Genomic DNA, 27,593 nt, shown 5'->3' on the forward strand with positions numbered 1-27,593 from the left:
GCCAGGTTCTGCTCAGCTGCACAGCAACAGCCTGACCAGCAGGGAGCAAAGCAGAGGCCCATGTGTCCTTGTCCTCTCAAAACGGGAAGGTAAAGGCCTCGGTATCACACCGTCACAGTTTAGGTGACCGCGTCAACCCCCCCCCCCCCCCCCCGTTTTAGAATAAAAGAGCAAGTCAGGCATTCAGGCAACCCTCCTCTCAGTCAAGGTCCTCACCTGCACCCCCAACCCAACCCCCCGTGTCCTAAGCAGGTATTTCAACAGGGTGGTTCCTCGGGAGAGACAGGTGGCAAGTGCTCTTTGGACTAAGAAGGAAGGTGAACGTGGCTCTCTCTCTCTGCTACGACAGCAGACACCCAGGACTAACAGGAAAGCAGCTGGAAGGGCCTGAGCGAGCCCCAGCAAACGGCCGTCTTGCCAGACGGGGTTTGAGAGAGCAGCAGTAGAGTGCGAACGCCGCCCCACCTCCCACAGGCTCAGATCCTGCCCCCAGCCCTGCAAACAGTCACAGCCACGGTCACGCACTGGTGGCCCTGCAGCAGGAGCGTGCGGCCTTTGCGGCCGCCGATGTCCCACATGATGATGCTGTTGTCAGAGGCTCCAGAGAAGAGCAGCCGCTGAATGGGGTCCCACCAGAGGCAAGCGATGCTACCTACGAGGAGAGGGGGACAGGTAAGTATAGCCCCACACCTGGACACACACCCCGGAAGTCTTGCCTTCTACAGATTTCTCACTTAGGGTTCTACAGATTACTGCTTGCCTAGGAAAAATGATTGATACACTTCATAAAAGTGACCCAGTCGCACAAGTTGTTTGCATTTTCATGGCTACAGAGAAGACTGATGACGTCATATTCCCAAGCAAACAACAGGGACTAGCTTCTAATGGAAACTTAACGTTAAGTGAAAAATGAAGTGTTCTGCAAAACTGGCCTCAAGCAACAATTATGCATAAATTTAATCCTGGGCCCCATAGGCTTCAGCTAGAGGCCCGCCAGCAGATCAACGTGGTCCTATAAACGCCACCAACCAGTTACCAGAAGCCAGTCTGTCCTTAGCAACACAGACTACGTGGGAGCCTGGGGATCATGAGACCATTAGTCATAAACACAAGTGGTTTCCTTAGGGGCTGTGCTTTCCTGCCCAAGCTCATTCTGACTTCTATTCTTCTCCTTTCTTTTGCTGTACAAGGTCCATGATCTGACATACTCAGTTTCACCCAAATAGCTTAGCTAGAAAGCACCGAGTACTTGTTTCACTGGTTACACTTAAAACACTATTTTCATAAATAAGTTCATCCTCAAGTCTTTGAACAAATCCCTGAATCTTCAGTGTAAACCAGACAGTGTCAAAGCTTCTAACTCGTTACCCCCCCTTACAGCCAATGGGGTTTTCAAACCCTTCCATGGAACCTGGCCAACTCACTGCACTGTAAAAATAATAAAATTCCACCCATTCTTTCCCTTCAGACTCACCAAGCAGAGGCAGAAGCAGCCCAGACATTTCTCCTAATTGACTGCTCTAGCAGGTCTTATACAGTATCTCAGATACTGACAAATTAAAAAAAAAAAAAATCTTGGTGCTGCCTGGCCAGCTGAGTTGGTTAAGAGCCTGCCTTCAGCTCCGGTTGTGATCCCGGGGTCTGGGATCAAGTCCCACATTGGGCTCCCCGCTGAGCGGGGAGCCTGCTCCTCCCTCTGTCCCCTACTCAGCTTGCTTTCTTTCCCTCAAATAAATACATAAAATCTTCAAAAAAAAATTCTTCTAAAAATATCACCATTTCCAAAAAAAATTTCAAAGCTCTTCTAAAAATAAATTAAAAAGGCAAGCAAAATAGGAAGTATTTATCCACACAAGCAATCTGGAAGGGATTTTGATGACACAAAACCCGAGGTCCCACACCCCCCTTTCAGTTAGCTTTCAGGTTCTAGCTCTCGGCTCCACGTCTGGCTAATCACACTGAAACTGGCAGTCTTCAGAGCTGAGAACTAGGTCTGGATGCTCACATTAGGTCAGCACATGCCCTACCTTCATGGCCTTTGAGGGTTGTAATGACTGAGCAGGTATTCTGTTCCAGCTTCAGCAGGGTGATCTGTCCAGAATAATCACCAACAAAAGCATACTGAGTATCAAAATCGTATCTGTGGAGAAGCAGTCAAGGATATACAACACAATCCATCGAAAAGCTTTAAAAGAGAAAAATGTGCATTTTAAAGAATTAAGCACAAATCTAACACAGGACAGGAAGTACCCAACTGAAATTTGGGCAATATGTAAATATTCAAGAAAATAAGCTTTTCCAGCTGGAAATTTTCTTGGGAAAGTTAATTGTCATTCATTCGACAACAATTCAAGTACCTATGACTACTCCAATCAATACCCTAGGAGTTAGCAGTAAAAAAGAGCTGACAGCAAAGACAGGCAGGGAAACAAGTGGTTATAATCAAATTATAGTAAACTCTAAAAAAAAGTAAACTACTCAGTACTGAAATGGCGAGACAGAACTGGAAAAAACATGGGTATTTATGAACTATCTCTGGAAATAATGTAAAACTGATAGACATGAACACCCATCTTTCTTTTGGCGTGGATAAAACTGCTTTAAGTGAAAAGCATGGTTTATTTTAAATTGCCCTGGAGAGTTTAATCATCCCAAAGGCAGTTATTTGGGGTAGTGGTAAATTTAAATTTAAAAAATATACTATTAGTAACAGCTGATTACTTTCTCGGCCACTTAATGGACATAGACATTTGCAGCCAATCCGCAGTTTAAACACATCAGGGTAAGCACTGCTTTAATTCCGAAACACAGGTCAAAAGGAGCATCACAGGCTGGGCCATGCCTCTGTGCTTCTGTGCCATTTTTTATCGATCCATATGAAGAGCCAGCACATCACAGGAACATTTATTTAGCCCATGATATATCTGAGTATTTCTCTCTTACTTGGTTGTAAAGTGTATGGTACTGCTTTAATGTTCACTGTAAACATCTCATGCCATGTATCCATATGTAGCAAACCTTTTTTATAGAGGTTTTCGATGGGGAAAAAAAAAAGAATTTACTATGCTAGACATCTGACTCTAAAAAGAAACGACTGTGGGGTGTTTGTCTTGCTGACAGCCTTGCTCCTGCTGTCACTAAGATACACAGCTACCACGGGCAGCCCAAAGCAAGGGCAAATTCTACATGAGACAAATTCCATACAGTGGTGAAAAATTGTGAAAGCAGTAATCCTGAGACACTTTCAGAATATTGAAAGGATTATGAACCCTCTCCACGTTCACACAATCTATAAAATTCCTTTAAGACCGTTTATGAACTTCAGGATCGCAATCCTTATTATATTCTCTTTCAGGGTCTGCAAATAACCAAATAAAAGATTGATTCCTTTTTGTCTCTCTTTATTGAACAAAAAAGTCCTTTCTATCACCTTGAAATGCAAAGGAATGAGAGGGTGGGAGGTTTGCATTAATGAGGTTTAGGTTTCCAAGATTCTGTGCTATAAATGGACAGGACCTCTCAATAAGAACAGCAATTCATCTCATTATTATTTTTAATATACCCATTTTATACCAAAGAAAAGCAGATACAAGTCTTGGATTCCATGTGAAATACACAGCAATCACTCAGCCTTTGGATCTCTATGGACAACACGGTCATGCTCCAAGCTAATTACTGAGAGGAGGAGGTGCTGGGCAGGAGAAGGTCCAGCCCTTCAAAGGATACTGTAAACACGAGGCCCAGGAAGTGAAGAAGTGCCTCCCGAGCATGTTTCCACTGCGGGTGCACATCCAGCTGACACACTTGTCGTGGCCGGTGCTTATCACCCACTCTGCCGCCAGGCTGAAGATAATCGCAGACACCCGGTTCTGATGAGCTGCAGGAACAGAAAAGGAAGTCTGTGCCCTTCACAAAGAAACGGGGCCTTCCGACTCAGAACCGGGGCGCACCTCCTCAGGCTGCTCGGCCTGGAGGCTCATGGTCTGAACAATCCTCCCATGGTCTGTGAGCTCCCGTGCTGTGAGCAGCTTTCCCAGTACCTGCACCACCCAGCTCACGACTGCAGGCTTCCCTGGGTCCCCCCAGCCCCCACCCCAGTCTCCCTGCTTGGTAGACAATCAGAAGCACAGACCACTCAACACTGATGCTCAAGAGGGATTCCAATAACCAATCGAAGGCCAGACCTTCTTTCCCTTTTTGCTGTCCTCAAGAGAAAATGTCTACTTTGCTCTTATTATCAAGTTCCATATGGAAAGTGGTAGTCTTTTCTTAAAGGAGCAACATTATTTTATTGTCTACCACTTTAGTATTTTGACCTTCTAGAAAACACTAGCATTGTAGCGGCACCTGGGTGGCTCAGTCGGCTAAATCACCGACTCTTGGTCTCGGCTCAGGTCATGATCTCAGACATGGAGCCCACGCTGGGCTCCAGGCTCACTCAGTGGGGAAGTGGGAAGCCTGCTTCTCTCCCTCTGCCCCCTCCCCCCCTCCTTGCATATCATTCTCTCTAAAATCAATCTTAAATGATACTGGCATTGTAAATAATTTTCTGAGTTAAAAAAAATAGTGTAAACTTTTTGTTTCTGAAATAATTTGTGTGTAACCTATTATTTATAAAGAAAAAGTATTTATAAAGTTCTGTATTCCAAAATAATAGCTGAGAATGAGGAAGGTATTCTATTACCTAACTCCTAAGATGTCTGCATTTCCAGGTTGATTGGGAGCCACACTAGGCCAGTGACCGTCTAGTCTCCTTCATCTACTACAGGACCTGGCAAACAGCAGGTATCTAATAAGTGCCCAGTCTGATGAACAGAGTCAGAGGCTAGAGAGAGAAACTTCTGATCTTGAGAACACTCTCAACCACCACTCATGGGATTATAAAACTTTACACTAATGCTGGGAAGAAGTTTACAAAACAAATCTAGAGCAGTAAAAAACTTTTTAATTTTTGACCCAGTTATTCCATTTTTAGGAATCTGTCTTAAATAGAAGTAACCACGGTTACAGGATTAGAGTCAGAGCAGTAGTCAAGGACACACACACGTGTGTATATATGAAATATACCCTCACGGATACATATATGTTATCACCTATGTTAGTGTGTATTATCAAAAAATGGAAGCAGTACGTTTGCTCGAAAACAGAATGGTTAAATTAAATCAGATAACACGCTCAATAGAACAGGATGCAAAAATTTAAACACTGATAAGCAGGAAAAGGATGGTAAATAACTCTAACGAGTTAACAGCATCCTACTCAACTGGGGGAAACACATCTAAAAAGTTATGTGAAAACCTAATTTTGATCATAAGGGACCATGCTGTAGTTGTGTGTGTATCTATCTCATGCACGTGTATGCAAGTATGTCTGTGTGTTATAATTACCTGGGTAGGTCTTGATAAAGTTCATTTTATTAAAATCTTCAGAAACGTGAAATTCCTAAAAGTAAACACATGCAATAAGAAAAAGTTAGTGGTTTAAAAAACAGGAACTTAATTTTCAAAACCGTAAAATCCACAACTAGCTATGGAAGTAATGAATTTTTAAAACGCACACACACACACACACACACACAGGCACTTGCTCACCAAAGTACAAAAAATGTATCAGTATGTATTTGTGTGTGTGTGTGTGTGTGTATAAAAATATATACAGCATCCGCACACACTGAGGATATATACACACGTGCACATATCCCCAGCATGAACGTATTAGTACATATATCACTGTATAAATACTACTCTGTATTGGCGGAAAATCAGTAGATCAACTGCTAATGAACGATAAACTGGATTTACATTGGCTCTTTGCACTGAAGAGCGTTTGTGCGACTGTCCTTTAGACGCTGTCCTGTAATCACAGAGTCCACCCTTGCACCGGGAGCCACAAGGAGGGTCCCTAGAGAAATGGGCAACCACTGCCACCCCTGGAGAGACTCTTTGTGCTTCATGGCTTCTGGTTATGTGTGTCTGCACATGACCATCATACTCCTATGACATTTTCAGAAGGAGAAAAACAAGAACATGTGCAATTACGACGACGACGACGGTATTTGCAGCGGCCCCAGGCGGATGGGCAGAGCACCTGTCCTTTCCATGGCTTTTTGATTCCCGGCCCTTAAACACACTCAAAGCTTCTTATCGTTTAATTTCAGAAACAAGAAAAAAAACAAAACTCTTTTCGCAGCGACTTCCTTCGGCCCCTTCTCTAACCATCAGCCCACCTGGCGCCCCACCGCAGGCTCGGAAAGGGCCTTCTTCGCTTACTACCAGCGCTCCCTGCCATCCTCAAGGCCATTTTCCAGGCCTGACGTCATCTTCTGCTGCACCTGACACTTTTACTCACCCTCACGTGAAGCTCCATGGAATAAGTGGGTCAAAAACGAAACAAAACTGAGTTTCAAACGGATGGCATGGGGATGCCTGGGTGGCCCAGTGGTCCAGTGTCTGCCTTCGGCTCAGGGTGTGACCCTGGGGTCTCGGGATTGAGTCTCCCATCGGGCTCTCCGCAGGGAGCCTGCTTCTCCCTCTGCCTGTGTCTCTGCCTCTCTCTCTCTCTCTCTCGGTGTCTCAGAAATAAATAAAATCTTAAAAATAAATTAAAAATAAGTAACAATAAAACTCTGGAAGCCATCTTAACCCTGCTCTCTATAAAACACCCACAACAACTAGACATCAAGTCTGTTGCCCAGAGGGCTCTCAAAGCCAACACCACCCCAGCGTTGCAGTGGCACAGTCCCGACACTGGGATGCCTCCATTTCAGCCTTGTCCCCCCAAACACCTCAAATTAGCACACTAAGCTCACAAAACAGAACCCCAGCGATTCTCTCCTCCCCCACTTACTGCTCCTCAATGGCTCCCCTGATGCACCTGACCCTGAGGTTCACACGACCACCAGCTGACCCACGAGCTGGGCCCTGGCAATGGCAGCCAGAGGCTCCTCGCCCAGAGGCTGTTCCAAGCCATTGGCCCTGACAGTGAGTGGTGCTGGGGCCACCTGGAAGCTGTAGGTGGCTGAGCCCACCTAAGGCTCCTGGTGGGTGGGGGCAGAGGTCTACTCCTCTTGCCGTCACTCAAGACCAGCCTTGCATGGAAGCTCCCTTGCTTATTAACCCTGCCACCCAGCCCTCTGGAACGGTCTCTTTCTGCAGTGTCTCCCTGCCCTCCGAGCATGGGGGCTGGTTTCAGATCCCACCTGGGGAGTCCCCAAGGTTGTGAGCCAACATTCACCTGGAAGACTTGCTAAACTACTGACTCCCAGACCCCCTCACCTAGGGATTCAGGAGCTGGGAACCTGGGGTAGAATCAGAGAGCACGTATTGCATTCAGTTCCCTAAATGACGTGCAGGACAGTGTGTGTCTGAGAAACTTGCTTACAGAACACAGTTGGAGCTTCTTACTACACACAGAAGGATCACGACACCCCCTTCTTCCCCGGTGGACGTCCCCACTAACCCCACGTCTGAATGTTGTTATTTAGGACCCAGACCTGGGCCCTCGCCTCTCTCACTCTCTCCCCCAGGTGAACACAGCCATCCGTATGGCCTAACAAACGCCCAACGTGCTAACGTCCCCCCGCCCAAGGGCCCAGCTCTGGGCCTGCATAGCCAATGCTGACCCCCACGGCCACCAGCTCCCCTGGTCTCTCAACTGTACAGCCGGCTGACTGCTTCCCTACTGTCCCCTTTCCTCCCAAAGGCTCCTTCCCCCCACATCCCCAAGTCTTTCTCTTCTCGGTAAAGCACAGCACTGTGTACCCAGTTACTCAAGCCAGAGACCTGGCTGTCACCTGACGTCCTCTTCTTCCTCCCCTCCTCATGCCCAACCTCTCCCAGATGCACCTCAACTCCATCCACTTTTGCCCACTCTCCCCTTTCATCCAGGCCGCCACAACAGCTGGGCCACCAGCTTCTACTCCTGCCCCACCCCATGACCTCTTCTCCAGCGAGCAAGGCCACAGGGATCTTGCAAAGGCCTAAATTGTATCATGTCACACGCCTGCTGATGGCCCTGTAAGAGCTTCCCCCGGTGCCCACGACTGACCCTAACACATTACCCACACCTGCCAGGCCCGGCGTGACCTGGCCTCAGCCCCCTCCTCCCATCGGCCCTCAGCCCCAGCCGGGCACTCAGCGCCATCCAGCCTCTGTCACGGCCTCAAACACAGAGATCTCCCCACCTCAAGTCTTCAAGTGGACATTCACTTCTGGAAAACCTACTCTGGCTCTGTTTGGCTCCTCCCGGCCCTCCAGGTCTCAGCTGAAATGTCCCATCCTGGGAGCAGCCTCCCTGATAATCCTGTGGGGTGGGGCCGCAAACCGCCCTTGCCCGGACGCTGTCACTCACCGCCCTCTTCGTGTCTCTGCAGCACTCACTACAGCTTGCAATGGGACGCTTCTTTATTTATGTGTCATCTGAACTTCCCACAGACCACAAGCATCCTGCCCCAACCGGCCCAGCAGGATCGCCTCCGCTCTCCGCAGTGCGCACTCTGCTCAACACGCAGCGCTGAAGAAAGGCGTCTGGGACCCGCTCCGGCCGCCTCCCCGGCTGCGGGTGTGCAACGCTGCCAGGTGCCTCACTGCCGTCCTCCTCTGCAGTCTGGAGGTCCTCCGCCACCCATCCCGCCCCGGGTAGCTCCTCGCCACCCTCTAGGACTGGGCACATTGGTGAGCCTGCTCAACCCTCTCCAGCGCTCTGCCTCGAGGAGGGCGTGCACCCCCGCCAACAATTCCTGCACTCCGCGTGGCCCTATTCGCGACATCACTTCACACCTACGGGACCCTGCTGGCTAAGTCTTACTCTTACTGTTTCTATTCTGTAAAGCAGGGCTACTCAGTTGGTCTGCAGATGGCTGGTCCTGATGAGAGAAGTGGAGAAATTAGCTGTGAGTGTTCAGAAACCTCGAGAGCAATTTCATATTGTTATGAATCCATGGACTTTCTCATTCAACAATGTAATATCAAAAGTATCAATCCAGCAAGCTAAACCCAAAGCAAATAGAAGGAAGAAAATAATAAAATTAGAGGTGAAATAAATACACACAGACCAGGGGAAAAAAAAAAAGAAAAAGACCAATGAAACCAAAACTGGTTCTCAGAAAAAATGGATGAAATTAAGGTACATTTAGCTGGAGCAATGAAGAACAGCAAGAGGACTCGGATCACTAACTTCAGGAAAGACGGCGGCACCTGACGACCAGCCTCACAGGAGCACAAAGGGTCGTGAGGGGCTACCCTGTCCATTTAACAGAAAACCACTCCATCGCAGAGAGCAACGAGCTGCTAATTCAAGCTACCACAGGGATGAACCTTGGAAATGTCCTGCTCAGTGAAAGACGCCACACATAAAAGGCAACACATATTATGTGATTCTGTTCACATAAAATGTCTAAAATAGGCAAATCTCTGGACTCTGAAAGCAGGTTCATAATTGCCAGGAGTGGGTGGTCCGGGTGGCTCGGCGGTTTAGCGCCACCTTCAACCCAGGGTGTGACCCCGGGGTCCCGGGATCGAGTCCCATGTCAGGCTCCCAGCGTGGAGCCTGCTTCTCCCTCTGCCTGTGTCTCTGCCTCTCTCTGTGTGTCTCTCATGAATAAATAAATAAAATCTTAAAATAAAATAAAATAAATAATTGCCAGGAGTTGGGAGAAGAGGGAGTGAAGGCTGACTGCTAATGGGTATGAGCTTATGGGGCGGGGGGAGTGATAATGTTCTGGAATTACATAATATTAATGGCTGTAGAATCTTGTGCATATATTACAAAACCAGTGAATCGCATGACCTTAAAATGGTGAATCTTGTATGAATCACATCTCCATTAAGAAAATATACATCGTAAACACACACCCACACAATTAGACTCACAAAAATTCCTACCAATCTGTAACAAATTGAGATTTTTAAATATCTGGTCCTTCACCAGGGGTAGTTTGAGGAGCGCTGCCTCCAAGAGCTCCAGGAGCTGCTGGTTGGATGATGCTCCCTGGCCTTGCTCCCCTCCCCGTCGGCGCTCACTCGCACTTACCCACACACAGGCAGCACGTGGGCTTCCCGCCGTGCCCTCGGGCCCCAGCCCCCTCGTGGGCCGAGGATGGGGCTGCTACACGCCACACAGTCTCTGCGTGAAGGCTGTGCTTCGTGGGCTAGCCCGAGCACCAAACCATCAAGCCTGAAAGCATTCTCAGCTCCACGGCTGGGTTTAAAGTAAGCAAATTAAAATTAATCCACATGGAGGCCTAACAGCCCTACTGAATTAACCATGGTTTATGCCAACGACCAGGGGTTCGCAAACTGTCCAACAGGCGTGAGCACCGGGTGGTCAATACAACGGAAACACGGCGAGAGGCACCTACCATTACGGCGCCGTTATCCTGGCCCACGAACACCCGCCTGCTGTCGTGATGGTAAGCCATAGCAGAGCAGGGAGCTGCGGAAAGACAAAGACCACGTTAGAAGCCAAGCTGAGCCTTCTGAGTCATCGTTCAAAGTACAATACTAAAGAGTTATCCACTTTAGGTTTAAGAACGAGATCAAGAAGGTTTTATAGAAAATGATGATGTACATGGAAAATGCCACTGAAGTTCGTTCTGTTATTTTAGCTCAAAATTCCAATTCAAAAAAATCTTCTACATTATTTTTAGGACTTTGAAGCGAGCCAGCAGGAAGTTTCCTCTGCTTGCATCTCCTGCCCGTAGACTGCAGAGCGGGGGGCCAGTGCGGGGCGTGAGGGGTCTGTTGCCCAGGCCCAGCAGACCATCCTGCCCCCCAGCCCTTCCCCCGTAGCAGGTAGCAGAGTAGCTGGAGTCTGTGGAAAGGGGTTCCCCGCACCAGAATCCCCATCCCCTGCTCGCGTGACCGAGCCAGGAAAGCTACTTTGGGACTATGTCTTCTCTCCCAAGGGTCAAGAGAGGTTCTGTTTCGCATGACGCATTCAATCTCAGTTTGTGGTAAGTGCAGCTGTGAGATGTGTCCATGCTTCTTTATCCACAGCAGGGTTACGTGCCCGGGATAGCACCGCTGTGCTCACGTCCATACCCCCTTCCAGGTTCCACATGTCCGTCTTCCAGAAACCGTGGGCCAGAGAATGAGTTTCAGAAAGGAGAAACTCTAAATCATTTCCTTCTGCTAAAAATCAGGATTCAAGTGCTTTGGAACATGGAACATGTGGAAGAAGAAATGCTTGGGTTCGATTCAGCCCTAAAGAAGGTTAACGGACCATGGGAGAACCGCAGTGAGGTGGTTCACACCACGAGGCACACAAACCTCAGTTTACTCTGAGGTAACACTTCTTATAAAAAAGCAAAAGAAAAAAAAATCTTAGGACTTTGCTGTTTGAGAATAAAGTTTTCTCTCTACAAGGGGCTGGTATTTTCCACCGAGGGACGAAAGTAAACTCTAACACTGGGCTGCACCCGAAGGCCAAGACACCGCTGGCTGCGTGATGAGATCATGGAAAGAGGCTCTTTTCTGGTGCGTTCCGAGAACGGCCCAGCCGGCAGGTAGGAGCTGCAGCTGTCTGCACGCCACACAATCACGTGCCACTGAGGCCTGCACCCCTCGTCTCGCACACCGAACAGTGATGGGGCGCCTGGTGGCTCAGGCAGGTAAGCATTCGACTCTTGAGTTCAGCTCAGGTCATGATCTCAGGGTCAGGAGATCGAGCTCCATGTCGGGCTCCAAGCTGGGTGTGTGGAGCCTGGTTAAGATTCTCTCTCTTTGGGATCCCTGGTGGCGCAGCGGTTTGGCGCCTGCCTTTGGCCCGGGGCGCGGTCCTGGAGACCCGGGATCGAATCCCACATCAGGCTCCCGGTGCATGGAGCCTGCTTCTCCCTCTGCCTGTGTCTCTGCCTCTCTCTCTCTCTCTGTGACTATCATACATAAATTAAAAAAAAAAAAAAAAAAAAAAAGATTCTCTCTCTTTCTCAGAAAGAAGATTGAATTTAAGAATTCTAACCGCAGAAGTACATGTATCTTCTTCATCTAAAGCACCCTTCAATGACTACCATCAAATTACCTTTGGCAAATCAAACATGCATGGATGGTTTCTGGTTCATTGTTGCTTTTTTTTTTTTTTTTACTTTTAGGTTGGTACAAAATCTTAACGCTTTAGTTTTAAGCTTCTTTTCAATTCTGTTTATGCCCAACCTAGTCACTATACATAAATATGTAAAATCCTCTTGTGCAAAATTTACAACCTGTTGACGTACTTTTACAACGCTAGAGAATTCTTACATTTAAAAAAAAAAAAAAAAAGCCTCTCTAATCTATTTGGTCTGTATCTAAAGATGTCCTGGCCTTTTTCCTAGAAAGGAAGCTTCGAGTGAGATAAGTGGTATTAATTTAAAAAAAAAAAAAGTTTGGACATTCACATAGTTTTATAAACACACAAAACACAAATCATCTTGCAAACCAGTGGCCTTTTAAAAAGGCATCATCACCACCCAAAATCATACGGTTAAAACTCTAGTTTTGGATATAGAGGTACTTTTGTTTCTCTGGAATACAGCCAGGCTCCTTCATTTACGTATAGCTCGAGGTTGCTTTCACGCCCCGACGGGGGCAGAGCCGAGTGGTTGCCCCCGGGACCGGTTGGCCCACGACGTCTAGATCTTCACAGGCTGGCCCTTGGCAGGAAAAGTCAGTACCCACCCCGGGGCGGTGGTGGGCAGCCCCGTTCTGAGTCCGACGGGCGCGGATCGGCACTTCACCCCATGCCAGTGACTTACTCCCCTGCCATTAGTTTCCTCATTTACAAGTCGTGAAAAAACTCACCTGCCTTGCACAGCGGTGTCATTTCATAAAACGGTAACCCCAAAAACACAGGCACAAGTTACCATTTTTCCTCAGCTGAAGCAGATTCTGAAAGTAATTTTTGTTACGTGAGGCAAAGTCATGAAGCAACGGGATGGCGTAGAGATCCCTAGGGCTTGGCTTGGTGATCACTGCGTCAGGTCACAAGAAAAGGTCCAAACCGGTGGACGGCGACTAAAATATCCTCAACTGGAAAATGTGCAGATAGTTCTTAGAACCAGCGGGGCACCTGTCATCTTCTGAGTCCAGCCTTCGGCCCCAAGTCATGCAAAGCAGTCACCGCCCCGAGGTCGCCGGTTCGGGTGCAGGCCGCGCTCCCCGGTGGCACAGGCCCAGCCGGGCCTGGGAGCAGCGTCTGGAAGCAACAAGCTGAGTAGGTCTGGGAGCTAACAGGTGGGTGGCGGCCACACGCGGCGCCGCCGTGCCCGTTCTTTCCAGTCGTTTCTGGCCTTCTGGGAGCTGCTCCCGGGAGGGACCTTTACACAGAGCTGGGAAGGGACATGACAGAGCCAGAGCCAGGTGCGTGAGGCCTGGAAGCCAAGGGAGGGGGCGCACCTGCGCTGCTAGAGTTGGGGGCGCAGCTGACGAGGCCCCACCAAGCACCTGGGATAGAGACACACCGAGGAGGAGGAGGCGGCGGTGGAGTAAATAGGGGCCAAAATCCAACTCGGCCTGCGCTGCAGGGAGCACGGTCGGCGCTGAGGACTCGAGCCCGGGAGGCCGCGGCCGAAGCGGGGGGCGGGGGGCTGGGGGCTGGGGTCGGGCGGCCTTCGCGCTGTCCCCGGCAGCGGCCGTGTCCCCGGCCCCGCAGTCTGACACGCGCCTGGCCGGCTGCAAGCAGGGTGCCCTGCCGCTGCACCCCGGGCTCGGGGCAGCTTCCAGGCGGCCTCCTCGGCCACTGCCGCCCGCAGGGGTGGCCCCGCGCCCGCATCCCACCGAGCCTTCACCCCCACGGCTCGGTCACCACGACCGAGGGAGCAGGTGGCCCGCTGCCCGGGGCGGGGGAAAGCCCCGACTCCCATCGCCTTCCAGTTGGTCCCGAACACGGTGGCAGGGTCCCGAGCCGGCCCAGGGAAGGGGCGCTCAGGGGCCAACCCCGCCCGCGGGATCTGCTGGAGAACTGGCTGCTCCGTGCTTGGGACTCGGGGCGCTGCTGCGGAGTGAGCCCGGCCAAGCCCTGACAGTGCCCTCCGGGAGCAGCAGAGCAGCAGAGCAGCAGCGGCCCGGAGCCCTGTCCTCTTCCGGGGCCTCTGATCACGGGCACCCTTAACTGAGGACAAGTTTTCAGTGAGGGCCACACGGGGAGGGAATAAGCAGCTGGGAGGGCAGGACGCGCCCAGGGTGGGCCTGACCCCCGCCCCCCCGGCTCCCTTCTCCAGAAAGGATGAAGAGGGGTGGCGGGAAGGATGGCAGGCGGCCCCCGGCGCCTGGACCTGAGGCGGGATTTTCCGTCACTGCATCTCAGGACTCTTGCAAATTCTCAGCAAAAGCTTTAGCTTCCAGGTTTATTTCTGTGAACACATGCAACCACTGAGAACATTCTCCGTGGGCAACGGGCCACACCGTGGACCCCATCGCGCACCGCACCCAGGAGGTTATGACAAGGCTGGGCAGAGGGCTGGCGAGGAGGGCACGGGCCGCCGGGCTGCTCCGGTGTCAGGACGGCCGCTGCCAAGCGCAGTCACGGGCGCGGCTGCCAAAATCAGAACACGGAACCCGCGACGGCGCGCCCCTCCCCCACCCCGCCTTTTGTTTTGTTTTGTTTTGCTCAATCGAGCCAGTTGCAGTCAGGCCGGCAGACGGCAGACCGAGGGCAGATGGCACAGGCCGACCCGACTTCCTCTGCACAAGAAAAGGAGCTTTCCTGCCGTTGGGCACAGCCGGCCGAGTGTTGGGCAACTAAGAAACTCACTTTGAAATCTAGTAGCACTTTTTTTTTTAAGATATTATTTATCTGGGGACACCTGGGGGGCTCAGGGGTTGAGTGTCTGCCTTCAGCTCAGGGTGTGACCCCAGGGTCCCGGGATCGAGTCCCACCTCGGGCTCCCCGCAGGGAGTCTGCCTCTCTCTCTGTGTATCTCCTGATTAAATAAATAAAATCTATTTTATTTATTTGAGAGAGAGAGAGGAGGGGCGGAGGGGGACGGAGGGAGAACCTCAAGCAGACAGCCCACTGAGCATGGAGCCAAAAGCCGGGCTCGATCTCACAACCCTGAGATCATGGCCTGGGCCGAAATCAAATGACTAAAGCTTTGCTGACTGCGCCACCCGGGCGTCCCTCTAGGGGCACTTTATACCCAGGCATTTTGAAATTTGAATCATCAAAGGCACTGGACACACTTCCGCCCAGCGAACAGTTCAGCTACTCACAGGCCATCGTGTGATAGATGCTGGGCCAGTACTGACCGCTGTCTCTTTTCAGCCATACTCGGATGGTTCTGGGGAGAAAAGAAGAGGATGGAAGAGCAGCCGTTAGCAATTTGATCTTATCTGTGTTCCAGGGAAAAGTGATCATTTACTTTATTTTTAATCCTATTTCCCAACTAACCCTGTAACGTTCATTAATCAGACAAATGAGATAAACAGAGCAGCACCCAGGAGAGCAGCACCCGACGTTATCCGTGGTGCGCACACCACACACCCCCATCCAGCTAGGTCTATGGGCCACGTATGGCAGGTTCGTGGGAGCCAGGAGTCAGGATTCCAAATGATCCTGATGATATGGTAAATCTCATTGTAGAAGGATGTACAAAGAAAACTGCTGCTCTTCTTAGTGAAAAGCCAGCTGTGCAACTTGGTTGCTTGCTGTTGGAGCCCAGTGAGGGGAGCAGAAGACCTCTGTGGGAAGATGATGCTTCTGGAGAACGGTGCCCACCACCGGCCGTCCTGCCCCGGGGGACGCCGCCCCACACCAGGTCTCCGGGCCTCTCCTTTCATCAGAACCCACACGGGGAGACAAGGAGATCCTGCACACGGGCAGGACAATGACAAATGACCTAAATAGCCGAAGTGATATCCGGGCTTATGGGGTCAGAAGGGCGAGCACCCCCGGCCTCCTCCTCGGCACCCCAGGGAGCAGCCGCGCAGGCCCGGCTACCTCGGCTGGGAGGGCCCCCACTACCCACGGCCCACCCACGGCCCCTGCAGCGACCTCTGTCGCGGTCCTGCCACTCTCTCTAACAGCGACATAGACGCTGCCCAGAGTCTGCACTGACCAAATGTCTGCCCCTCAAACCAAAATACCCAAGACCAAATGTGGACTCTCTGTGTCTCCACCTGGTTTGACTTTGGAGACACGGGTCACTAGTCTGTGAGGGTAAAAATCAGACTAGTGTTGCTCCTGGGGGAGGAAGACAGAACGGGAAGGGATGTGCAGGAGCTTTCGGGGCCCTGGCAAGGCTCCGGGGAGTTGGCTTCACGAGTCCACACGTTTGCCAGGACTTGCCCAACTACAACCAAGGTCCGTACAGGTTACTGTGTATAATTAGGTCGCAATAAAGACAGACTAGATGCTGACCTTCATTCATCCAAATAAATCAAAGAGAACCTAGCAACACAGTGGGCAAATCACCACTTTGTACGTGACCTGGATACAGGCCACAGAGTAGGAGAAGCCACGTGTTCAACGAGCCACTGGTGACGGGTCACAATGCAACCCTGGCCAACTTTCTACACTTCCCACCCCTGATCACAACTGGCTGGACCAGAAATGAGCATCTAATCCTCGCTCGATCAATCAGCTCCTCCCTTGGGAAATCAGAAATAAGGAGAGCGAAAAATAGATCAGAATCTCCCAACGGCTGAAATGGCTGTTTTTGGTCACAGGCTTTGCAACTCGGACTGCAGAATGTTGCACATCAAATAAAGAGAAAGAATGAAGTCCACCTATTACAAGAGGCAGAGGCAAGCGGAAGAGCATCCCTCATGCCCGAGACTGAGCTATTTCCCTGGCCTGGAGTTGTGTGAGCTGGACACCTCGGCAACCTTACCAGAAACACTCTCAGTAGCTTAAATCAGCCCGAGGTACCTCTGCTGCTGGCAGTCAAGCAGGTACTAATGCACAAGGACACCAAGCACAGTCTCTTCAGTTGGGCACCATAACAGATCCTCCGTCATGAGCTTCTCACGGCAAGATAATCGGACTTTCTTCTGAGGGACCTGTACTGTGACAGGGAGTCTAAAAGTCTAAGTTCACATCCCAAATTAGAAGAGAGGGGGAGGGAGATCAGAATACAGCCATGTAGGAAAAGACCTTTAATTTTTATAGTTTGTAATTCCATTCCTTTTTTAAAAAAAGGAGAGATGTATTTACCTATTTATTCATGCGAGACACAGGGAGAGAGGCAGAGACACAGGCAGAGGGAGAAGCAGGCTCCCTGCGGGGAGCCCGAGGCGGGACTCGATCCCAGGACCCCGAGGTCACGACCTGAGCCAGAGGCAGACGCTGAACCTCTGAGCCCCCCAGGCGTCCCTGTAATTCCATGTCCTCATGGACCCACAGCTTGAAGAAGGACTCAGTGGCACACGCTCTTCCCTCGGGTAAGAGGAGAACACTCGCTAACAGGGAAGTTGGCCGTGAGAGGGAACACCCCAGAGGCTCTGTCTGCCATCCAATCGTCTAACCTTGGAAAGTCTAATTGCAATTTCATGAAGTTCCGAACGATATTTAAAATAGCCCAAGCGCAAAATGGAAACTCTCCAGGCACCAGCATTTTGGGAACACAGTGCTAGGCCCTTTGGGGGACAAACGTTAGTACTCAAGTTGGGTCTGCACCCGGCTGACGCACTAGGAAACCGGGGAGACTTAAATGATCGCGCAGGATGTTTCATCTGAAAATCAATTACGTCCAGGCCTGGCCGAAGACCATCCTTGCTTGGGCTGCGGGTTCCAAAATTCCCAAACAGGCTCAATCTTGACCTTGATAGTGAGCTCTCTACCTCTTCGTCTTCACATCTGAAATTCCATCCCGCCTCTTTTCATGCTCCTTCCGTTCCTTCCACGATAATGCTACAATCTCCCATTTCCAAGATTAAGTCAAAATGATGGCAAGTTTAACCCTTAACACTCCGGTAGTGCCAAGAACCTACATATTAAACATACGTTGTAAAATTTCTATTAAGGTAATATAAGAATTTGTTTTGTGTTGTGTTTAGACTGTGTCTCGACTGGGTAGTAAAAGGTTGTTTAAAAAAGGGCTTAAGTTGGGCTGCTTATTAAGAAAAAGTCAACAAATTTGAGAGACCAAGAAAATTTACTATTCAGTAAATTGGAAGTAAAATCTATTTGAGAAGTTGAAAGCAATACAAGAATATAGTTTAGTAACATTTGCAGGAGAAAACTTTTAAAAACTCTAGCACGTTATTAATAGACCATGCAATCACCAAGCGTCAAGATCAGATGGTTTCATTTCTACAGAACCACAATATTTTCTGCCTAGCTGAACGTCTAAGCTGCTTTCTCTACCAAGTTAAATTAAAATATAACAGCTTAACTTTTCCTTTAATATTTTGACAAGTTCACACCCACTCACCTAAACTCATTCTATGCTTTGCTTGCTGCTCAATCTACCATTTTTTTTTTTTTTTTTTTTTAGTGGATGAGTTGTTTTTGAGATTCCAAGACCGTGTCAATCTGATAAAAAGTCTTTCCTTAAAACCGAAACGTCAGAAACACGTTCACCTTTGCCAGGCTCTAATTTTAAGTTGTTTTAAAACAATAGTTTGATATTTTTCCAGGAGGTACTTAGAGAGGAAATGTGTCATTTCTTTCAGAGCCTAAATAAAACATTTTCAGAGTTCTCCAAGCTACTATTCCCTACAGCAACCTCCTCTGCCCTCCTAGTTAGAGAAGCATGGTAATATTTATGCATCACTACACGGGATGCCCACCACTACCATCATTTTACTTGTCTATCATTATTTTTTTTTATAAAAATTTTATTTATTTGAAAAAAAAGATTTTATTTATTTGATACAGAGAGAAAGCAAGAGAGCACAAGCAGGCTCCACACTGAGCAGAGAGCCTGACGTGAGGCTCAATCTCAGGACCCTGAAGTCATGGCCTGAGCAGAAGGCAGATGCTTCACTGACTGAGCCCCCCAGGTGCCCTGTTGCCTATCGTTCTTCAGCAAGGTGGATGATCCGTTTATTTTCTGGAAAACAAGAAGCCAAAGCTGGATTGTATTTTTTTTTTTTTAATATTTCAAGTGTTTAAAACATATTGCTGTGCAGGGCTAAGCAAATGAACAACTGAAAAGAAGAATAAAAAGCCATTTCTAGGGTTCTTGTAATTTTCTGTCAGCACTGGGAATCAGAACTCTTTGGCAAAAATTTGTCCCATATACTGAGAAAAATGTTTCCTGCCTCATACTGCTGCTGCTGCTGCTACACTACTAGTAATAACAGCAACCAAGTGATTGAGGAACTCCATACTTGGCAACCGATTCTGAAGAAATTATTTAACAGGAAAAAAAAAAAAAAAGGAATTAACGCATTACAAAAAAGTTCCTATGAGCATTACATTACTCAAAGGAGTAAAAACTGGGGGGAAAGGTGAAATAACGAAATGGGTTAATGGCCTATTAATTCCATAGCTTACGCAGTCATTACAAATCGTTCTGAAAATCATGAGTTCATGATAAGCTACTGAATTAGTATGCTTCACAGGCATTAAAAATCCTCACAGAGATCGTGAACCCATGAGAAAACGTTTATGAAATGTTAATTTTTTTAAAGTATAACGTAAAATGATGTAACTTCACTTCTATAACTGGGCCGAGCCAGGTAGGAGAGAAGGATCATAGCTGTGGAGCCACCAAGGCCTTCAGCGACTTGGGGGTGGCGGTTGGGGGGGGGGGTTCCTCGAGCCCAGAGACTCCAGTCCCCAGCCCCCAACTCAAGGAGCAGAATGAGCCAACAGTTGAACGAGTCCTCGTGAGCCCTGCGCACTCAGGGATGAACGTCTGACGTCCAGGCAGCTGGCTGGGGGCGAAGCCCGACCGCTCCCTACGGACGCCTGTGCTCTCTCATTCGGGCAAGAGCAAGCAGGCGGGGGAGGAGGGCAGGCCTCAGGCGGAAGCTCCAGCGCAAGCGTGGGCACCAGAGTCAGAGGCGATGTCAAGTAGGGGGACCCATCGAGGCTGGTGGGAGATCTGAGCATCCCTGGGGTTAGTGCACAGGGCCCAGGACACCCAGAGCTCACAGGGAGACGCAGACCCAAGGACCGGGACACCAGGGTCGAGGTGCTGGATGGAAAGAACCTTGAGCATGTCAGCAGGGGACAGAGCCAGTGAAGGAATCAGAAGCAGGAGGGCAGGAAACAGACGACACCAAGAGGCACCAGGGCCACCAGGCCTGAAAGACACAAGGCGATAAATACTCTGTGCCTCTTAAAAAACGTGTCCCTGCCTGAGTTCTTATGAGTTCACAGCAGTGAACCGTAGTGGCAGACAGAGCTACTTCCTGTGTTCTAGAAAATACTCCAGGATACGAGAAAGGCTACTGTTGGTGGAGAATGTGAGCCACATCCTCATGACAAGACGTCAGCCAAGGCCTCCCTTTTATACGCAGGGAGGCAAATGTAAGGAGAGTCAAGGTTCTAGGATCAAACAAAACATCAGTTTGTTGAATTGTTTTGTCCAATTTTATTGCTCTTTTATGAGGATAATAAAAATTCACATTTCAAAACATTACAAAATAATTCAAAACCAAGCAGCTTTACGTGGTAAATAATAAGTAAAACAATTTATTTTTTTAAATTAAATTTGTCTTTTCTTTTTTTAAGATTTTATTTATTTATTCATGAAAGACACAGACAGAAAGAGAAGCAGAGACACAGGCAGAGGGAGAAGCAGGCTTCATGCAAGGCGCCCGGTGTGGGATTCGACCCTGGTACTCCAGGATCACACCCTGGGCTGAAGGCAGGTGCTAAACTGCTGAGCCACCCAGGGATCCCCACCCAGGGATCCCCTAAGTAAAACAATTTAAAAAAGAAAAAACGCTTTTCAGAAAATTCCACATTTTACCCTCCAAAGGAGTTAATCCCTAAACAAAAAGGAAGCATGAAAAAGTAAATTACTTTTTCCCTCCAAAAAAATCCAGACTATGCACAAGTCGAGGTCTAACTTCAAAGCTCTCGGGATCCCTGGGTGGCGCAGCGGTTTGGCGCCTGCCTTTGGCCCAGGGCGCGATCCTGGAGACCCGGGATCGAATCCCACATCAGGCTCCCAGCGCATGGAGCCTGCTTCTACCTCCGCCTGCGTCTCTGCCTCTCTCTTTCTCTCTGTATGACTATCATAAATAAATAAAATTAAAAAAAAAAAAAAAAAATTAAAAAAAAAAAAAACTAACTTCAAAGCTCTCATTTAGTTCAAAGAAACCCTGACTTCTGTGCTAAACAGAAACAATGAGTACAACAAAATCTCTCTCGATTAACACATATTTGGTATGTTTTTCATTTCAAATTTTTACTAATTCCCGGCGGGGTAACGCTTTCAGGACGCCACCTCAGGACGACCTTCCACAACACCCCGCTGTGCTCCTCTAGTGCCTGAGTCCCATCTTATGGTTTGTTCCTCTCTTCTCCTCTCTCTCTCTCTTTTTTTTTTCTTCCCATATGTGTCTCTGTTTTGTTTCTTAAATTTCCCACGAGTGAAATCATACAGCATTTGTGTTTCTCTCTAGCTCCATCCACATTGGTGCAAATGGCTAAATTTCATTCTTTTTGGTGGCTGAGTAATATTCCATTGTACATATAGTTTACCCCTTCTTTATCTAGTCATCAGTTGATGGACATTTATTTTTACAATAAACCAGAGAAAAGAAAAAGTTGTTAAGAAAATCATCAGGAAGAGAGAATCCATTTATAGTACCATGCCATATAAAATCCATATATAAGTGGGCCTGCACAGTCCAAAGCCATGCTGTTCAAGGGTCAACTGTACTTGCTGTTTTAAGACTGAATCTTACCTGGTTTGTCTCATAGCAGAAACTAAATGATACAATGCTATCTGTTCAAGAAATAGAGTATCTTTGATTCTGCCCTTAAAATAAAAAATAGGGGGATCCCTGGGTGGGTCAACAGTTTAGCACCTGCCTTCTGACCAGGGCATGATCCTGGAGACCCGGGATCGAGTCCCACATCGGGCTCCCTGCATGGGGCCTGCTTCTCCCTCTGCCTGTGTCTCTGCCTCTCTCTCTTTCTCTTTCTCTCTCTCTCTCTCGAATAAATAAATAAGATTTAAAAAAAAAAAAAGATAGCATTTGGCACTTACTGAGTGTCAAGGATTTAAAAGTACTGAATAAACAAATAAGTTCACTTCACTTTGAACCGAAATAGAGGATCCTCGCTTTGCACAGATGTTAATTTTTTTTTTTAAAGATTTTATTTCAGAGAGAAAGTGAGCAAAAGAGAGAGACGGCATGCCCATGTGCGAGAGAGGACAAGCAGAGGCAGAGGGAGAGGGAGAAGTGGACTCTCTCTGAGCATGGGGCTCAACGTGGGGCTCGATCCCAGGACCCTGAGATCATGACTTGAGCCGAAGGCAGATGCTCTACTGACTGGGCCCCGCAGGCATCCCTGCGCAGATGCTAAATTGAATCCCAAGAAACTAAAGAAGTTACTGTAAAGCATAAACAAAGTTATTACTCTTAATTATTATTCAATGTTTTTCATCCTATCAAGGATCAAAATTCTGCATGTTCTTAGCTTACTACAGTAGATATATGAAAAGCAGGCTAAAAACCACAGGTCTGGTTAAGAATGAAGTATGTGTTCCAGGGAAACTAGTCTGTGCTCTTCTCAAAGACATGCCTGATGGTCAGAATAGATGGAGGAGCTCCTTTCATTTCTTCGAGTCCCTTTGACTCCCCTCAAAGAGCTGATTAAAAGCAACTTAAAAATGCACTTTAGGAAATCACGAAGTCTATAAAGCCTCATCTGCTTAAGCTAGAAAGAGGAGGAAAGGAGACAGATTCCAAGCATGGTTCTTCTGGTGAAAAGCGCTGGCTCTCAAAGCAGGGCATCTTGTGGGAGTGCTGATTAATATCATTTTTAAACCTAAAACTGCATGAGGACACACATCTGGATTCAAGACATTTTATTTTCCAATACGAATACCCTGAAAATCACGCCCACACTTTGGTAAAAAGATTCAAAGCACACACCAGTGCTGCGGTAAAATCACAAGGCCAAATTCTGTCTCGCCTGACACATCAGCATTTCTAAAACCAGATCTTTTTTTTTTTTTTTTTCTTTTAAAGCAGGTTCCACACTCAGTGTGGAGCCTAGTGCATGGCTTAAACTCACTACCTTGAAATCAAGACCTGAGCTAACATCAAGAGTTGGACGTCCAACTGACTGGGCCACCCAGGTACCCCTTTTTAAATTTCTCAAAAACACCCTAATGATCCCCAAACAGCTAAATGAAAGCAACTCAACCATTTTTACATTATAAACTGTTACATTATGCCAGGATTGCTCAACTAACGAATTGAACACAGAATACAGAGGATAGGATATGTTTCAAATTAAGCCCAAGGCCTGCTTCTGTTAAACTCTTACAATAGTTAAGTTTGAGGAAAGTCACTCTTAGGGCTGCTGATACTATTTCGCATCTTGATAAATCACCAAACATTTCCGTTACCTTCAGCAAAGGATATTTTTTCCTACTCTAACTACTTCCGGGGGCTCCAGACACAGTGTGTGATTCTGGTCGCCTCCAGAGCTTTCTCTGACATTAGAATGTTAGCCTAAAAGAGAAAGAAAAGGATATGGCCATCAGTGCAATCTGCTTTTATCAAATAAAGAGCAGTTTCCTTTCAGCCAAGTCTCCTGAACTCTGCCCTCTTCATTCCTGGAACAGAAAGAAGCCTTTCTCCTTTGGTAACAAAGGGGGGAAAACACTAGATTTTTACTGAACCAACTAAACGGGTAGGCAGGGAAACCAGCCTCTTTTCACCAAGGAAAATTAGATTGGCTGAGAACAAATGTATATTCCCATCTCCTGCTACCGTCCAGGGAAGGAACTGTGAACAGCTCCAACGGCCCGCGCTGGTGCCTCTCGAACTCCTGCTGTTGTCACAAGCAGATGTTTATCCCAAGAGGAAGGCCACTTATGTGGCATCCCCACCAGCTCCTGGACTGCCTCTCCAGAAGCCAGATGGCTACTTTCCTACCTGCAGATGTGTTCTTTTTCAGTTGAGGAACCATTCCTGCTGCCATCTGTGCACCGTTAGCATCGGAATGATTTTTTTGCCACCTCTGTGCTACCAAGAAGGCTGACGGCCATCAGAACCTCGAGCAGCAGGAGCGATCAGGGCAGGATGCAGTCAACATAGGGTCCACGCAACACTTTCTTATGTCACCAAGAGAAAAGGTTCAAGCTCTATCCGTAGCCTAGATGTCTTAAAACGCAGGGTTAAACCAAATCCAAAAAAGTACAGTCTGAGGCAGTGAGGAAGAGCAGCCTAGCTTCCAGATCTGTTCCACACTTCTTTCTTCCTTCCAGGTCTGTCTGTTGATTCACCCAAGCTAGCAACATTGAGACCAGCGCACACCTGCTTCCTTCTGGGAGTCTGGAATTTCGGCAAGCGCCAGGCAGAGGACACCTACCCGGCCAGCCCCCAATAAAAGCGGTGGGTACAGAGTCTCTACTGAGCCTCCTGGTCGACAGTGCTGTACCCGAGGGGGCATAACTCAATGCGGAGGGATGGAGCCCCTCCTGTGGGTCTCTCCACGGGGCAAAGATGCACAGGAGCTCACGCTGATCTCCTGCGGCCTCTGTGCCTTTCCTTCCACCAATGCTGTTTGTGTCCTTTCACTGCAATAAATCGTGGCCACGAGCATGAGCTAACGTCAGCGGTGCTCCTAGGGAATCCATGGGCCGAGGGGTGGCCTGAACACAGCAGGGCACAGGTGTTATGAGGGAAAACCCACGACTGACGTGACTTGTAAGTGACCGATACAGAAATGATGAGAAGGCACGACTCAAAGACAGTTACCAGAACTTAGGTTTCTAAGTGATCCCCAAATGGTTACTGTCCTACTTCATACAGAAAAAAAATTTTTTTTATTTCCACATGCACACAGAGCAAGCAAACATCTTTAGCTTTTGATGAGATTAAAATAATTACATAGGAAATAATAACAGACAACACGTGCAAACTGCTTTCCCTGTGCTGGGCACTGTTCAGTGCACTTTGCATATTAATTATCCTAATTCTCACAAAACCCTGATGTAGGCACTGTCCCCATGTCACAGATAAGAAAACTATGGCACAGAAAGACCAAGCAACCTTTCCTGAGGTCACACGGCTGGGACTCAAACTCGGGCCTTCTGGATCCAGAACTGGCTCTCGACCGTGCCATAAAAAGAAAACGATCCTCACGGCGAAGGGCCACTCTAACAAGAGGAAAAAAATCCTTCCTCCTTCTCCTTTCTCCGTTTTGTTTTCTAACAGAGTCCACTTTTCAGCACCGCGTGCTGACAAAAACACGGCAGTGAACACCCCAGTTTAATGTGTAAGCCAACAACTTCCAGCTATGCCAGGTTTTCTCCTAAGCGTAACACTTTAAAAACTCAGGTTGTTTATTCAAAATGACTTCCGCGTGAGCAGCTAAAAATATATAATTTTTCCCTCAAACTACCTTAATGTGCTTAGAAACATCTGAAAGGAAACAAGTGTATCAGGATAAAAAGCTGGTTTATAACAATGGCAAGAAAAGCAGATGCCACACTTTAAAAGTTGGATTTCTATGACTGCTACTGTTTACCAGCCTAAGTGCAACATCCTACAATATTTCAAAACACATGAGATCTGCCTTTGTTTGACGTAGGCCAGACAAGTGAGTTTCTGGCGGAAATCAATGGTGGCCTCCAGTTTTGCATCAGGGCAAAAGCATAAGCACGCTCATCCTCAAATTGTTTGCCAAAAATGAAGATGGCAGGATGGAGCCTTATTTCTTTTTTCTTATTTAAATATTTTATTTTGGGCAGCCCACGTGGCTCAGCGCTGCCTCTGGCCCAGGACGTGATCCTGGAGACCCGGATCGAGTCCCACGTCGGGCTCCCTGCATGGAGCCTGCTTCTCCCTCCGCCTGTGTCTCTGCCTCTCTCTCTCTCTCTCTCTCTAGGTCTCTCATGAATAAATAAATATTTTTTAAAAAATTATAAATAACTTAATTAATCTTTTATTTAAATTCAATTTGCCAGCATATAGTGTAACACGCAGTGGCTTTATCATGACGTTTTTTCTTTTAAAAATTCTATGCTTCAACTGATTCTAAAAGTATGGTGCAGTCCACAGCAAAAAAAAAAAAAAAAAAAAAAAAAAAATCAAAGGGCAATGTGTCCTGGGAATGGGTTCTCAAGGTCTCAGCACATTTCACTTCTGTTCAGAAAGCTGAGTCTCACTTTCTGTTTCCTCTATCAGGAAAATGGTTACTGTAGTTCAAATTCTACAACTTACCACCCAGGTTTGGTACTTTTCTTTTTACAGTTTCCTGGCTAGAGAGAGTCCTACTTTATTGATTCGACAATATTTTTTTAAAGATGCATTTATTTATCCATGAGAGGCACGGAGCCAGAGGCAGAGGGAGAAGCAGGCTCCCTGCAGGGAGCCCGATGCAGAGCTCCATCCCTGGACCCCCCAGGTCACGCCCTGAGCCGAAGGCAGAGGCTCCACCGCTGAGCCCCCCAGTCCTGATTGGAGAGAATATTTTTTTTTTTAAGCTTTACAAATGCAGCATACTTGGCATGTTCAAAAATGCCAGTTCCCAAGTTCAGGCAACTGCAAACTTAAGTTAAAAACACACATTCAGGTGTAGGGTAACAAGAGTGCGGTAATGAGGCCCTTAAGAGGATGGACAGGCAGGCACACAGGGGAGCAGTGCCACCTTCTGCTGACCCCTCCGGGGCAGGAACTCCGACGGTTTCTGCTCAGACCCCAAAGCTCGGCACCCAAAGCATTACTAGTGACTCCTGGTGCGAGGGGCTTAGGCTGGGCATTCTGCAGCGGGTTAACACTCCCCGAGGGGACGGTGTGTATTCAGACGTGTCCCACACGGTTTGGTTTTAATGGGAAATAGACGGGTACAGGTAACTGACTCCAGGCAAATATATCCCGGAGAAGGACACAGAAGAGGACAGAGGACAAAGTATTCGCCCCTCGTGGGCCTGCAAGGCAAACACCGTGCCCACAGCACTCGTGTAGAAGAGCGGTTCTCAAAGTGGGGTTCCTGAACCAGCAGCATCAACATCGACATCACTGGGAACCTGGAAGACATGCAAACGCTGGGGTCCCATCCCAGCCTCGCTCAATCACAATCTCCATCTGATTCTCATACATGCTCAGGTTTGAGAACCGCTGTCTGGGGAGACCAGAGAAGTAAGTACACTGAGCCTAACCCCGGCTGTCTCAACCACGGTGCTACTGACATCTGGAGCTGCTAGTTGTGGTTGTGAGGTCCTGTCCCGTACCTTACAGGATGCTGGGCAGCATCTCTGGCCTCCACCCTCTAGATGCCAGCAATCCCCCCTATAGTCCTGCCAACCAGAATGTCCCCAGAGACTGCCACATCCTGCTGTGGGGGCAAAATCACCCCTTGTTGAGAACCACAGGCCTAGTTTAGAAAAATGAGCACTAACTTTAGGCAACCCTCACATCTCACTTTTCCTCTCAAAATGCTCTCATGCCAGTTCTCACTGCTTTTAACTTTTATCAAGTGAATTAACTTTAGCAGGAGCCTACTTTAAATTTAAAAGTTGCCGTTCTGAGCAT

The 27,593-nt window shown here is 48.1% G+C and overlaps 1 protein-coding gene across 2 annotated transcripts in view; it reads right to left on the reverse strand.

Annotated features, from left to right (window-relative positions):
• WDFY1 (WD repeat and FYVE domain containing 1) overlaps nucleotides 1-27,593 on the reverse strand; it is a 45,041-nt gene that overhangs the window by 12,061 nt on the left and 5,387 nt on the right. For both annotated transcript variants that reach the window (XR_005985021.1, XM_041737249.1), the window contains exons 2-7: nucleotides 15,186-15,253; nucleotides 10,358-10,431; nucleotides 5,388-5,442; nucleotides 3,727-3,877; nucleotides 2,028-2,140; nucleotides 526-652 (exon numbers count right to left, since the gene is read on the reverse strand). Coding sequence is in view for 1 of the 2 variants with exons in the window: in XM_041737249.1 (XP_041593183.1) it covers nucleotides 526-652; nucleotides 2,028-2,140; nucleotides 3,727-3,877; nucleotides 5,388-5,442; nucleotides 10,358-10,431; nucleotides 15,186-15,253 (588 nt within the window). In the remaining variant the exon portion in view is untranslated. The remainder of the gene's footprint in view (nucleotides 1-525; nucleotides 653-2,027; nucleotides 2,141-3,726; nucleotides 3,878-5,387; nucleotides 5,443-10,357; nucleotides 10,432-15,185; nucleotides 15,254-27,593) is intronic.

Source organism: Vulpes lagopus, chromosome 22 (assembly GCF_018345385.1).
Source record: "Vulpes lagopus strain Blue_001 chromosome 22, ASM1834538v1, whole genome shotgun sequence".
NCBI lineage: Eukaryota > Metazoa > Chordata > Mammalia > Carnivora > Canidae > Vulpes > Vulpes lagopus.